General features: G+C 44.5%; 1 protein-coding gene across 1 annotated transcript; it reads right to left on the reverse strand.

Moving 5' to 3' along the window:
- Window positions 1-3,151: 3,151 nt before the first annotated feature.
- LOC306696770 (E3 ubiquitin-protein ligase KCMF1-like) lies at window positions 3,152-13,208 on the reverse strand. Its single transcript, XM_079160468.1, has 7 exons — window positions 13,077-13,208; window positions 11,040-11,207; window positions 8,904-9,043; window positions 8,337-8,438; window positions 6,209-6,389; window positions 5,055-5,373; window positions 3,152-4,911 (listed from the first exon to the last, which is right to left on the reverse strand). The coding sequence occupies exons 1-7, from the start codon at window positions 13,090-13,092 to the stop codon at window positions 4,584-4,586; spliced, it is 1,254 nt and encodes a 417-aa protein (XP_079016594.1). The 5' UTR covers window positions 13,093-13,208; the 3' UTR covers window positions 3,152-4,583.
- Between the last annotated feature and the right edge of the window lie 2,227 nt (window positions 13,209-15,435).

Consider the following 15,435-nt stretch of genomic DNA (forward strand, 5'->3'; position numbering starts at 1 on the left):
TAGCTTGCACACAGAAGTTTCAGTTGGTTGCAGTCTGCAGCTTCAGCTCTAGATGCTGCCAAATGCTACACGCTGGCCCTTTAAGACAGCGACTCTGTTTAGATATTAAAGTAGTGAAATACGTACTTGAAGTGCTGTGGTTGCACTTTTTGAGGACGGATATGGGAAAAAAATACCTTGTTGATCCAAAACATTATGATTTACTTATGATCCAACAATGTGTTTTATTTGGTAAAGTTCTCTTGACCATATTTAATTGCTAGCCTCCGTATTCTTTTTTTTTGTCTCCTCCCCCCTCCCACACACACACACACACACACACACACACACACACGCACACACACACACGCACACACACACACTTTGCATGCATTTGGTTTCCTACAGCAACCGGCCTCCTTAAAGACTGAATGAATGTGCCAGGTCTTTTCAGGCTGCTGTGATTTAGGGTGTTAGAGCTCCCGATAATAATTCAGCGACTTGGCACAGACTTCCCTTCTGAGTTCCCAGCACTGTGTCCCGTGCTGGGGTTTAATTTAAGAAGTCTCTGCAGTAACGCTGAAAAATGCCGGTTTGGCGCTGGCACACAGCAAGTGACACCATTTATAAGCTCAACGGGATAATGGCCTCCATGTCATGTCGGTTGAATCTTTAACCAACGAGAAATGGAAACCTTAACCCCGCGGCAGTGTTTCCAGAAACATTGCTCATGCTCTGTGAGAGGTAGAGCCCGTCTGTCCGTCTTCACTTCTTTAGTTGTGGTTCTTGTGTTGGAATTAATGGACAACAGCCGTGAGAAGTTCCTGCACACTCTTTCGAGGGGGAAGGGGGGGGTGATTTGTGGTATGTAGTCATAAAATGTGTATAAATGTGTAATAATTATGACCATAGTCATTGTTTTTACTTGACCATCTACTCATAATTACAGAAATGGACACAGGAACACGTTATTAGCGTAACATACAGGATCCGGCAGTTAGGGTCATTTTAGAGACAATTAGGTCAGTGAGCAGAGTAATGTGTGTGTGTGTGTGTGTGTGTGTGTGTGTGTGTGTGTGTGTGTGTGTGTGTCTCATCTGGAAAGACCCTGACGTTCTCCCCCAGGATAGGCATGGAACATCTGCCACTTCTTCATCTTCCTCTTCATCCTCGGAGCCGTTCAACAGACAATAATTCTCCTATAAGAGAGCAGAAAGCACACATTCAAGTGTGACATTTACCCTTCTTCATCCACTGACACGCATGCAAACAAACTACAGAGCTACACACACACACACACACACACACACACACACGTTACTCTGCTGACTGACTCTTGACCTGATTGTCTCTCAAACGACCCTAACTGTCTGATCCTGTTCCTCCTTCCCATAATATGTTCCTGAGTCCATTTCTGTAATGATCAGTAGATATTAATTAAAGGTCATAGTGATAATCTCCACACTAGCAGGATATTACCTGGACATAAGTGGCACAATGTCGCCCTGAGGCAACGAACAAATAAACACAATTTTAGTACATAAATAAAAACAAAATGAGTCTTTAGACAATCAAACACTTCTTTACAGACTAATGTGCATACATTTTTTATATAAAGATATAAAGACACAAATTAGTTTTATTATTATTAATTAATTATTTCCATTAATTTCATATTTATTCAATGCTTTTTTAAAGTAATGTTTAAATAAATCTAAAAGTCATAGTGTGCCACCGTTTCTTGGCATAGGGCTTACTATAAAGAAGACTGTTGTTTATGTGGACATGTTATTTGTATTTGTGTAATGTAAAGTATATTTGAAATCACGAAGCTGTCTTCACTAACTTGACTTTGTTATTATTGTCTAATGTGAGATGGAGACAGAAATTAGACTTCAAGGATTAGTAGTTGTTATTGAAACGAAAACAGCCACAAAATATGCAATAATCACACCCAATAAATCACAGACGGCACATAAATGTGCACGTCTATAAACAAGTGAGTAAATAAAAAGATCATAGCCGATGGCTTTGTTCTCACACACACACACACACACACACACACACACACACACACACACCATCTACACTAAACAAACAGGCTGTCCATCTCAGAATAACCCATAATAATAAAGCTGCAGGTCACCTATGCCAGTGTGTGTAATATTGGGAGACCAGCGGAAAACAGGCCTAAGATTCTTTTATTTGATATAAATAGTATAGTGTTCCCAAAGGTAATGAAATATGAATAATTCTAATAGGCCTATGGACTTCCTCATATTATCCGTTTCTATGACTCAGGGAGGCTAAAAGATAAAAAAAATAAAAAGATATGGAGTTCAGAAGAGTTTCAGGTCTGGCTTTGACTAATTCCCCTTCTTCTTTTATTGGGTATGCAAAATTCAAAAGCCAATCCGCTGCTTTCTAGTTCAAATATGATAATTCATCACTCAATAAGAATAGGGGCTCAGGTTAGGAGACATTTTGGGCTGCAGGGATCTCTTCTCTTTCCTCCATTAAGTCGAATCCCGTGTTGGTTCCCTCCTGCACAGACTCTGCATTTACTGTCTGTCTACTAACGGGATTACACGGATCCATAAAGCACATAAAGACATGTTTGCATCGTTCTCTCAATGAGGCCGTCCCAGAAGGGGACGATCGATATCCCAGATTCATGAGATCAGTAACAACATCAATCTACACTCCATTGAAATAAAGAAGTCTATATATATCTTGGACAGATGACTAGCGGGTCCACTAAATGGCTTAATACAACTTAAAGTGGTGCACAGTGTACGTTCTGCTCATACGAGATCGGCAAAGGTTTGTATATTTATGTCCTCGATGTATAAGCACGTTCTAGCAGCGTCCTGATCTCCACCTGTAGAAGTACGAGTGGAGCGTTTCACCAACGGCTTCAAATCCAACTGGACTAACCCGGTCTGAACCCGGTCTGTGGAGGAACACATGAGACCAATGTGGTCGTAGTTCATGTTCTCTACGAGAGACGTTTGACTCTTTTAAAATGGAAGAATCACGCTCCGCACTTCTTTTCTCATTGTGTTAAAGACCTGATGTGTTTACCCAAAGATAAAAAACAACAAGTCTCACTTAATCTGATGTGAACGACAAACATGCATCAAGAGCATACAAGACTGATTGAGATAGAACGTGACCTGTAAGATAGGTGTTTATTTTTTACAATATGCTGTACATGCTCACCAAAAAACTTAGCAACTGAGAAAAAAAAAAAACTAAAAGTACAAAAAACAAACCAGAGAGCAGGATTGGGTTAGTTCATTTCCATCCAAAACATTTTATTGTCCTCCAGACTGAAAGGGTTACCCTGTGGTTTGGCCCGTTCGCCGAGCCAAAAAACATACATTTTGCATTTCTTCAGGTAGCAGTGGAGGCATACAAACATCGGTTTTCTCTTTTTTTTTTTTTTGACTGAGCGAAATTAATGGAAAGAGCAATACAGGAGTCTCTCCTTCAAGTCACATGAAGAGTCATCTTTGCATTCATGAGTAATGGAGAGAAGATTAATTTCAGATCACGGGAAGCTTGAGAAGGTAGTGTCTGGTCTTCCTTTAAAGAGAGAGAGAGGGAGGGGGAGAGGGGGAAAACAAAAAAAAAGAACAGCTGTGAAGACCAGGTTGTGTTTCTTCCACGTTAGAAAAAGGCCTGAAAGCGGTCACTGCTGCGTCTCCGTTTGTTACAGAGTTGCGCAAAACGCCTTCATGTAGAGCATCTGTAGTGTACAATGATAGACACGGATATGCATTTCAAAACCAAAGTGCCCACAGTCGATATAAAGCAAGGTCACATGACCCAAAACAGGTGATGTCACACAAGGGGGAGGGGGGGGTTGAGACTGGACATGAATGTAACCAAACGCGGCCATCAGTCTGTGTGTGTGTGTGTGTGTGTGTGTGTGGTGCAGCATTGCCAGCGGTATGGCACTCAGCACCGTTCATTTACAGTTACTCAGGCGTCCGAACAACAAAAAGAGAAAGACCTCCCCCCTCCGAGTGACTGTGCAGTTAAAAATGGGCACGTGGTGATTTAAGCTCATGCTTAAGTTGTGGTAAAGCATCCAAGCACTTCTTTAATGAACGACTATAAATACACAGCAGCGGGTTTTACCGGAGAGCTTCCTGTCTGCCTCCTCTCCCTGGGTGTGTGTGTGTGTGTGTGTGTGTAACGTGTTCGTCTCTTTAAAAACGGCTAACTACGCTCTGCTAGAGGAAACGCGGGTTATGTGGAATTGATTATCAACTTTCATATAGATTTTTTTTTCTATAATATATTTATATAGTTTTTTTTCCCTCCTTTCTCTCACACACCCACCACGCTTGCTTTCACATTCTCTCGTCTCACTACTTTTATTCAACGTACACAACGTAATAGACATGGGGGGGGGGGGTCGAGTGGGGCGCAACAGAGCTGAAATGACAATCACTGAGAAAAGAAAATAATAATAATAATAATAAAACAAAGCCAAAAAGAACTGCAGTCTTTTTTGTCATCCCATTGGCAGTTGGGCCGACTCAGCAAGTCGGCCACGATCAATGGTGGTTTGAGGGGAGGGAGGGGCCATGACATCAAAGGGGCGGCGCGGGGGGCTCTTTCTTCGCAGGCGCCGCTTTAGTCATGGTTTTCGTCGTCCTGGTGGCCGGGGTCAGCTCCTTGAGGTTGAGGTTCTCCAGCGCCACATCCAAGGTCATGACCTCGACGCAGCCCATGGCCTCGAAGTCGGCGAAGTTCCGCAACGGGCCGTGACAGTCGTCCTCGTCCTCCGACGAGGAGGCCGAGGCGTCCTCGTCGGGCAGCAGCGTGGACAGCAGCAGCTCCGTCACGAACAGGCTCCTGTCGGCCCACTGGGCCTCGCACGCCTGCCGCTCCGCCTCCGACAGCCGCGGTTCGCTCAGCCTGAGGGGGGAGAGATTGAACAGCGTTGAGACGAAGCAGAGAGGGGTGTGTGACATAGAAGTGCTCTGCAGAGTGAAGGTCAATCATCCGAGGGACATTCAAGTAAAGACATTTAGAGTAGATGCGGAAAGAGGAGTCCCTACCTGCTGAGTAGAAACTGGGAGCTATGTGCACTTTGCTGCGTGTTGGATTCAGACGGACCCGGGTTGGGACTGGGGTTGGTGTTGTGGTTGGCGCTGGAGTTGGAGTTGGGGCCGGCTGAATTGGAGTTGAGGATTGCGTTGGCTCGGCCGCCGCCCCGGGTGGCGTTCCGGGCCGTCTCCAGCTGCTGCCGCGCCGCCTGGGCCTGCTGGCGCTCCAGCTGGAGCTGCATCTGAAGCTGTTGGAGCTGGGAGGCCGACGGGCCCGAGCTGAGCTGTCCGCCCGCCGAACGCCGCACCCCCGACAACTGGGACAGAAGCTCTGGGGGAACGAAGACGAGGGCTTAGTGTCAGAAACGAAGATTACAACAAACTCACTTCAGTCCTGTACTTACAAATAATACAACGTTTTTAAGAATTAGCGTTTGTCAATTTACTGTAAGAAGTAAATATGTAAGATTGGTCAAATTGTTTATCTCTAAAAACTAACATCTGTGAGGTACACAGTCAGAGACCAGCCCGCTGTGTAGCCTCTGATCCACAGTCAGACGGTGCAGCAGCACGACTCAAAAGACCCGACATGTTCAGCACCGTAAGGCCCTCGGCGGTGAGACTATTAGGCCGAAAACCGACCGGTCTGGGTCGGCGGCCCAGCAGGTGTAGTGGGCTCATTAGGGAGGAGGACTGAACGGGGACCCTCATTACGGCACAGCTGGAGCTGACACGGCGAATGCCAAGCATTGAACCAGAATTCAAATAGGGGATAAACAAGGTATTGCCACGGCAACAACTCAGCCCACACGTTACTGTATTATCCAGACTGGCTTCACGACTAGGCCTGCTGCAGGGACTGCATCTGTATGTGTGAGAAGCTTTTCATATTAGGACTTATTGATTTAGTACTGAGCGCTCGTGTTGCGCGTGTCGGACCTCCTGCTGTTGTAGCAGAGAGAATACTGACTGTACCGTCTGACCTGCATCAGGTTCCTCAGCAGGAGGCTGTACGATATGGGTGTACTGAGTCACTACGACTTCTCCACCTGTGTGTGTGTGTGTGTGTGTGTGTGTGTGTGTGTGTGTGTGTGTGTGTGTGTGTGTGTGTGTGTGTGTGTGTGTGTGTGTGTGTGTGTGTGTGTGTGTGTGTGTGTGTGACGGACCTGCTATGGGGTCCATGGCCTCTCTGCTGTAGTTGGAGCTCTGTGAGGAGCTCTGGCTGGTGGAGAGCCCCCCTGTGGTGCTGCTGGTGAAGTGCATGTTGGACCTGCGGGCGCGTGGACCCCCCAGCCCACGCCCGGGGTGAAACATCCTCCTCACGTGCCGCACCCCACTGGACTCGTCGTGAAGTTGCTCGTTAAGGAACACACCGTTTTTTTTTTTTTAATCACACTTTTAAATCTACAAAAATGTTGTGAAAATGCCCCATCGTTAGCTCCCAGAGCCCGAGCTGATGATCTGACCAAAACCAAGACATTTATTAAAAATATTCTCACATTTAAGAAGCTGGAATCAGCAAATACTAGGCATTGTGCATGTAAAGTGACTTAAAATGATAAGTCGAAGATTAGTTCTGTGTCTATCTGTGGCCCTATTTTGTGAAGCTCAGCTTCATCTTTGGTTTCCTCAACAGAACTCATTCAAAGCGCTCCATAAATAGACCGCAGCAGCAGCAGCAGCCTCTCACATGGAGCGTTTCAGCTGGTTCCCGTCAGGCAAACAAACACAGATGCTGCCATTTCAACCCGACGTGCATTTTGATGAATACCATCAACTACTGGTACAGTGTAAGCAAACTCAGACATCTTTTTAATTTCAAAAAAGGACTGAAGGGGATGTGTACACATTTCTGAAATATGACATGATTGGCTAAAACACTACAGCAGAGCCTCAAAGCTACAATAAGATGCCATATCAGTAGTGGGCCGTCAGGGCCAGCTAAGCCTTCTCTGCTTGCACATTTTATGGCTGGGAATGAGTTATATTTGCGACCAAGGCAGCAACACAACAGCATAACACGGCAGGACACTTACAAGCTACGGTGCTTTTGAAAACTTTTGGAGAGACCCGAGTGGCTCCACAACTCAACGAACACGTTCGCAGGAGGACCTCTGGCTGGAACTGACCCGCACCGATGTTCTGTCCAACCGCGGTAAAAAACTCTTTGTTAACAAACAAAGGAGGATGGACTTTGTCTTTAAGTGAACTGCTTTGTTTTACATCTGCAGTAGTGTTACTGCTGTGTTCATTTGTCTATTGTGTCGTTTTTATGATATGGTTAATATTGTTCCCTCTGATGTGAATAATATTTGAATGGCTCGTGCTCTTTAGTGTAGTTTACAAAGCAGGAATTATGGTCTGGAGAAGTGAGGATTGTGTGGCTTTAGCCCTGTTGTTTGAATCAGTAGGGAACAGCTGCCTAAACGCTGCGGGGAGAGTTTTCAGCGTGTGTGCTGCTGTTGTTGTTTTCCTGCTAAGCTAGTTTAGCATAGTGTGTCTCCCAGAACACACAAGCGTCACCAGAGTACAATGTTGTTCTTCCGTGGTGCACGTTGTCTGTTACATTGGGTGGGTTGCCAGGTTGAGCGCAGTGGCTCCAACGAAAGAACATTATATTTCCTACAATTTAAGCTTCCGCCTTTTGAGCCTCGTACCGAACGGTTTAATAGGAATACGTGGATTGTTACGCCCCTAGAAACAAATAATAACCGTAGCTGTGGCGTCATAATGAGGTTTTTAGGAGGTGGTTCAACTGTAGTAGGACAGCACTGAAGGTCCAGGTATAAAACACACGGCCCGCCACTGTGCCATAGTAATTCAACAACACAAGACCACATTACAACTTGCACAACCGTCACTGCCTTTTGCAGTCACCTCACCGTTGTGCAAGTAGAACAGGTGATAAAAAAAAAAACATTGCACCAATTGCAATTTTCTTGGCTGATTCCAGATATCCAATCCACTTAAATCAGGCCAGTACCACGGTAAACATGGATCCAGATTGGATCAGTACTGCCTCACAAACCATCGTAACGTAACACTACCTATCATGGCGAGTTTGAAGGAAAACATGAAGACGAGAGCACTTGGCCTAAACTTTGACATTTATCCTCTTCGCATCGAACCAACCCGGTCACAACGGCATGACAAATAGTATAGTTTAAACGACAACAGCAGCCATGAAATCAAATGTCAGTTCCAGTGAACAGACGCCTCCCTTGTGCGCTAATCTGTGGCTAATCGATACAGCAGCCCGGTTACGTTCATGTCTGTTTAAAAAAAAAAGGATATCAAGTCTCTGGGTGCTCTGTGTTCAAGTGTGAGATGAGCAGCGAAGTCATCGGTCACGTGATTGGGGTCGCCGCCTGGCAGCGCTGCACATATGGGGCAGATCTAGAAGAGAGAGAGAGCACACGTTAATATCGGCACACTTCACCGCACATTCAACAATCGCCAGCTGGTGCTGGGTCCTCTTCAACAAACACTGAGATCAGCAAATAAATACTGTACCAATGCAATATCTAATTATGAGAAGATGCAATATCAGGATCTTTTTGAAATGTTTGACATGTTGGTGAATTCATTTGCTGGTGCTTCTGTTGTAGCAGCGACACTGAGGAAAGCATCACACGATTGTGTTACGTTATTGTATTTGAAAGGTTTAAAATCAAAAGTTGCCGAGCTAACTTCCGGTATTGACTTAGTCAAAACCAGCAGGTGAAGTATTTGCCAAACATCCTTTTTTTTTTTTTTTTTTTAATCCAAAAGGAAAATCATTAACTTTCATACCTGAAAGGCTTCCATAACTTGACAACCTAAATCAATATTTGAGGTCATGAAGCGACAGCACCAACTTACCACTTCTGTGGAGGTCTCTGTGTGCTCTGCAGCCACGTGCTCCTGCAGGGAAATCTCTGTGTAGCCCATCCTGCCACAGTAGGGACACGTGAAGGCCTGGGGCTGCTCCACTGAGAACGCTTCTCCACCGTAGTACAGGTCTGGGGACGGGGGGGGGGGGGGGGGGGGGGGGCGGTCATTCAGTGTCAGTGATTTAGCTGAAAGGTCTGTTTCAGGTGCTGTGATTGCGCCATTTCTCCCACAGAGGAGCACAGATGGAGGACGTTTGACAGTAACAGAAAGTTTCAGATTAAGAAGCCGTATTTTAACCGGGACGTAAACACACACAAAGTCCCGTTAAAGCCGATTTGGACAAGATGGATGAATAAGTGGGTTCAATAAGACGAGGACAGGAACCTGCTAGTTAACCGAACCATTTCAGCCCGGCCACAACGGTTAATAGAACATTTCTCAGCCTACTCGCATACAATCAACCTGGAGGCAGTTTGACGGCGCTGTTAACACAACCCTGACATACTCGCCTGATAAAGTCGTTATGGTGAATGCGTGAGTAAACAGCTGCCTATTCACACATCCAATACACAGAGCACCACCAGCATTCATCTGAAGAACGGTTCGTGTCCACTCGGTAGATGAAAGACCATTTTCACTTCCCTGCTAGCTCCTTTTTATGATCTCCACCAAGTTCTGAGGGAAATATCTGGTTCTTTTGTCGATGAACGCTCCATGTTGTTCACCAGCTAGCCGCTAACCGTGTCTGACTGCCATTTGGAGTCGGGCAGATCAGTTACTGAGGGTCTATCTGCTGCAAACAGCGTTGAGGCTGATACCACAAGTGTAACGTTAACGGGCTTGGTAGTGGGCTTGGTAATAAGTCTCTGTGGTTTCATCAATTCGAGGTAACCCTTCCACATTACATGCAGTCAATATGAAAACACTGAGTAGTGCAGCTGTAAAGAAAGCAGCTTCGCCTAATTATAGCTAATAATACAACTGTCCATTTAAAACGTGTGACTAACATGATGGCTTTTGTTTTTTTAAGTTTCCCCATCAAAACACCAACAAAAATGATTTTTATATCATTAAACCGTTATCGAGATCAACCATTGGTGAACAACTGAACCAACCACAAACTCTTTAGGAGCTTGCACCTTCTGCTGTGTTTTCAACAACAGTATATTGTATTTCTTTCCTCAACAGATTGTATAACAGAATTTCCAACGTGTGAAACGCTGAACATCAACAGAATTCACGGCGCCAATGTATGAACCAACAGTGGAAGTCGTCCAACAGCAAAAGAAACGGTCCATTCAATGATATCACATCTAGTGTACGATCAAGTTCACCAATTATTAATGGTTAACTAAATGTACCTCACGTCTGGATTGGACTGTCTCTATCCCCGTTGCTGCCACAACAATCGCTTTTATACACGTAGAGATGGACCAGATCAGCGGCCCAATAACTCCTCAAGCTGTTTGGGTCACATCCATTCTGGAGCAGCCTGCTCAGCTCAAAACGAAAGCCAGCGGCAGCAAAAGATAACGTGCACTGTAACAGTTCAACTTATTAATAAAGCCGCTGAAGGGTGGTTTAAAAAAACTGCCTGTATCAGAAGCTCATCCCAGTGATTACACGCCAAGAAATTTGTATTTGTGAGTCACTGTACAAACTTTGAAATCCCTGGCTTAAGCTATTCCTTCCCTTTATTTTTTGCATACTCTGCCACGGCAGTCTTGCAACTGGTCTATAAACCATCACACACACACACACGCACACACTTATTTTTGATAGCTCGTTGTTGATACTCGGCTTACGATAACGTCTGACTCAGAAGCACTCCGACATTGAGCTGATGAACCACTTTGAGAATCAGTTTATAGACACGGTGCGTCTGATTCAGGGTTCATCTTTGAACTGTAGAGATGCGACACAAGGTGAATACGTTGTGTTCAACATCTGTATTTTCTTGCCCGATTGCCAGTGCACTATCAACATCTGTCTATCGCAGTAAAGTGCTACCAAACGGCAAGAATCACAACAATAATAATACTGAATGACAGACAGCTCATGAGGCTAAAATTCACACTTTCACAGCCTGCATAGGTAGCGTATGTGAACATCAACTCCACTCACCAAAGTCAACTCGGGTTAATATACACTGCATGGGATGCTCTGTGGTGTGTCTGGTTGTGGTCGCACCGCTCTCGTAGCACGATGCGCACAGGTCGTAGTCGTAGCAGATTAAACATTTGTATCGCCGTCCTCTGAAGTTGCCTTTTAAACATGCATCGCAGCTCACGCCTGAGGGGGGGGGGGGGGGGATAAGACAAGAGAAAAGAGAGGTTAGATGATGGATTTTACTTTGTCTAACACATGTAGATCATATAAACTATTTACTATGTATTCTCTGTTCTTATTAGGCCTTACATTAGAGGTTTTAACTGGGATTTCCTGAACCAAGTCGGATCAAAACTTAAGCAGGAAATGTATTTCTTATGAATGGTTGACAATGAATACAAGCTTCAGAAAAAGGGCAGCATGAATGTGGTAGACAGAACATGAACACCTGCTAAATATAATATGATCCAATAAGATAGTATCTACAATAAATACTACTTCCATATACAGTAATGTTAAGTGTTAATTTCGGGCCGTGACAGAAGCAGAACTCGTATTGTGGTGCTGTGGTAGTGTACTGGGTTACATCACATTCTACTATAAGTGTTACAGTCTTGTTTTTATTGTCATGGTGGTGACAAGACGTGGGCGAGGTGTTTGATTGTAACACAATAAGAAGGCTACGTTCAAAACTGTATTCACAGGAAGTATCTTCAGCATCGGCAACCTAAAAGATAACCATGGAGCAGAAACACAGTCTAGCTACAATTGAACAGTGAAAGCGTCCCACGGTGTGTATTTACTGCATGGCATCATGTATGAACCAACTGTGGCAATCCTCTTACTCAGGAGTGACTAACAGACTAATTGACTAATGTCTGTCCCATTCACCTCTTAATAAAAATACTCTTACAACACCCAGCTCATTCATAAAACAGTCCTTCCAACACATTCCAACACTTTATCTAAAAGGTGTAACTTTGCGTGTCACGTGGGGTAAACGGGACCCTCTGCGTTCTTGATTGACTCGGACAGACAGTCGTGCAGTCCCGGTGTATTGTATGACACCAGGCTGTCGGAACTCCCTCACGTCTCCATTCACTGCGAGCGTGCAGTTAAAGCTCAGTGCAGCGGCTGCAAAACCCTTAATGACAGTAACGACAATGACCGCGTTTCATCTCAGACATGTAATATCTTGATGACTGCTGACAGCAAAGTTGACAACACGGGCATGGAAACTAAAGGCCGCTTGGGCCTGACTAACCTTCGCTGCTGGCTACATGTTAACTATTTAACGAATAAACCAGCTACCGTTAGCTTAACTGTTAGCTCACAAGCAAGACAGCTGTGGTAGACTTCACCGAGCTAACTAACTCAACTTTCTACCGGATGGTGAGCTCAACCCATCTGGCGTTGTTGACAACGTTGGCTCACGTTTACTTGACACCAACAACGAACTTCAAGCCAACAAGGTTGGCCACAAGGACGAGGTTAAGTGTCGGTTTGCTAAATGTTAGCTTGCGAAACTGGAATCTAAAAAGGCCAACTTTGAGTAGGAAGGAGGCTAGAACAAGCTAACATGAACGAAAGACAATCCCTTTCGCCAGCACCACCACCTGGGATTCGCTGCTCTCATGCGTTTCCTATCCTCGGCACTCCCCCTTGCTCCCCAGCTCGTTAACGTTAACCTACATCACCAGCTAGCTTGTAGGCTAGCTAGCACACTTAGCTAACGGCAACTAGCTTCTTCCGCTTATATGTCAGCGTTGTTTTGGTCCCCTAACGCCGACTGTTGTAACGTTACATTTCCTTAAAACATAAATGTCAACCGCAAGGTCCGCTTGTTTTGACACACATTTTGTTGTGTCCGCCATAATGCGCCCCCACGAAATTACACTGCAACCTTGCTGCTACCACTAGCGAACGTTAGCTAGGATGGGCTTCAAAACAAGACATTCTAGCCTAGCTCACGTTAGCTAGCGGTGATCTGTCAACGCTTTTCAATCACAAACACCGACTCGCTCGCACCACCGTGCCGACGTCTGTTCTTACCTTCATGACGGGACATCCTACGGACACTAGCGCAGCCCCCTCTTCGGGCTCCCTGGCTTGCAATACAGAATAATATGAGTGAAGAGAAGAGAAGCCGGGGTTGGTTGGCTGTCCCTCTTCCCTCATGAAGGATCCGGTCTGGCCCCCTCCGCCTCCCTGCTGTGTCACTGTCCGGTGCGCTGCTCCCACGTCCACACGGTGGCGCTGTTGTCTCAGGTTTGATGCTGTGGTCGTCTTGGCTGCTGGGTGTCTGAGACGTGTCTATGGAAAAGAGGCTTATAGGTGACTCCTCAGGGACCTTGACAGGAGTCCCTTCGAAACAAAGTTTTTAAAGAAGTATCCGCTATTAATAGTTGTATTAGTCAAAAGTTCCTTGTCCATCACTGTGAGCAGGTACTTAGATGCGTTTCACTGCCAACTGATGGCGCTCCATTTCTGTAAATATATTGATAACCCTTTCTCTAAAAGAGGCATTATTAGCCTATTTGCTTTAATATCTGTACACAGGGCTGACTGGGAAGCAGTATTGAAATAAAATGAATGAATAAATATATATATATATATATATATATATATATATATATATATATATATATATATATTGACTTAAGATTGGCTTTAAAAACATAGCTCATAGGTCTTTATAAGACAAATATAGCCAACCTGAATGTCATGTCACACTCTGAGTAGGCTATATAAATAATAGTCAGACCTACATATCATGTGTTCAATTTCCACCACCTGTTAACCTTAAAAACCCTTTATGCAAAACCCCTTGATTGTTCTCGACATTAAAATAACGTTTAACAAATAATTATAACCGATCCCTGCAAGCCTTGATCTACGCTGAATTTATCAAAATGAATGCTTTCATGTAGTCTCACTCAACTACATACAGGTCATTGGTCATTATTTAATTAAAAGGGGACAGCAGGGAGAAACATGATGACAGGGTTACACACAAGTACAGTTGCTTCAAACAGTTTTACAGGATTTTAGAAGATTCTGCACTAAGCACAAACCAAGAATTACAGAGTTAAACTTTGCTCTGACTTCACAGCACATAGGCCTACACATGAAGTTTTCGGGAATAACTTCAGGGGTGAGTGAGACAAAGATGTTTACTCTCTCTGCTCTCCCCACAGAGCAGCCTGCAGGTGTATTACAGTATTTCACAGTGTCTCATTGTTGGGTCTTGACGTCGTGGGGCTAAAAATCCGGACAGGTCAGCACAGAGCAGAATCAAACTGGCTCTGTGACCGGGCGGCTGGCTGACGTGTGCGGATGGAAAGAATAACAATAACCCCGCACGAGAAGCAACATTAACGTTGGAGTAAATATTACTGTTTCAGTCCAACAGACTAATTCTGGCAAGTCATTGAGTTCTGCTCTTTTCTTTCTGAAGAACTACAGACTTGTTGTCACTCTGACGTCAAAATAATGAACTGGAATAAAAGGATGGTGTGATCAAGCTGTTTTGTCATAAATGAACCCTTGTAGAACAACATGTTGCTGTATATATTACCAGTGGGAGGCAGGACTGAATGTTATTTAAATGATAAGTTCATTGGAATCTAAAGTCCTGTGTGTGCTCGAGGACGGGAACAGTACAATGTCAAATACCGGAGTGCACACCCCATCCTGGGATCCAGCAATGAGTACCGCCCTCCAGAGATCACTGAAATCCATGAAGTGAATATTTTGTAGGATAGCGAGCGAGCAGGATGCATTCCTTTCTTTTTGTTTTAACGCATGACGCTGCGTTGCATCATCTCTTCACTTGAACTCCAGTGCCCTCTATAGATCACCCTTCTGCTCTGTTTGAGAATAAAAACAAAAAAACATACAGTATGTCTATTAATATACATGGGTAAAAATAGGAGAAGTTATTTTGGACACTGCTGCTGTATCACGCCACACTCTCATGCTCCTCCCTTTGATGCTGGCTTTATGACAACTTTTGTTAATTTCTAGTCCAGTCGGTCCAAGTCGCTGTGATGCTGGTGAGAAACTGGATTTACCATTGTAGGGACACACGTCAATACACCGATGACGCATTTGGGCAGACAATATCAATATGACAAGGTGTACAGGATGTACCACCATCTGCACCCTGTGTACACCACACATGTCAAGTGGTATGACGTTCCTGTGTCAATGTTGCTGTACTTGCATCTTGTTCCTTCTTGTGCTGCATAGGTGATTTAATTAAATTATGAATTTGTTCATAATAATGCATATGACAAGAAACATAGTGGAACAGCAATCTGGAGAAGATAGATATATAGAGAGACAGACAGACAGATCGATAGATAGTCAGATAGAAACTCTTTAGTTACCATGATAAAGTGCGCGAGGA

The sequence above is a fragment of the Pholis gunnellus genome (assembly GCF_910591455.1).
Source record: "Pholis gunnellus genome assembly, chromosome: 6".
Classification (NCBI taxonomy): domain Eukaryota; kingdom Metazoa; phylum Chordata; class Actinopteri; order Perciformes; family Pholidae; genus Pholis; species Pholis gunnellus.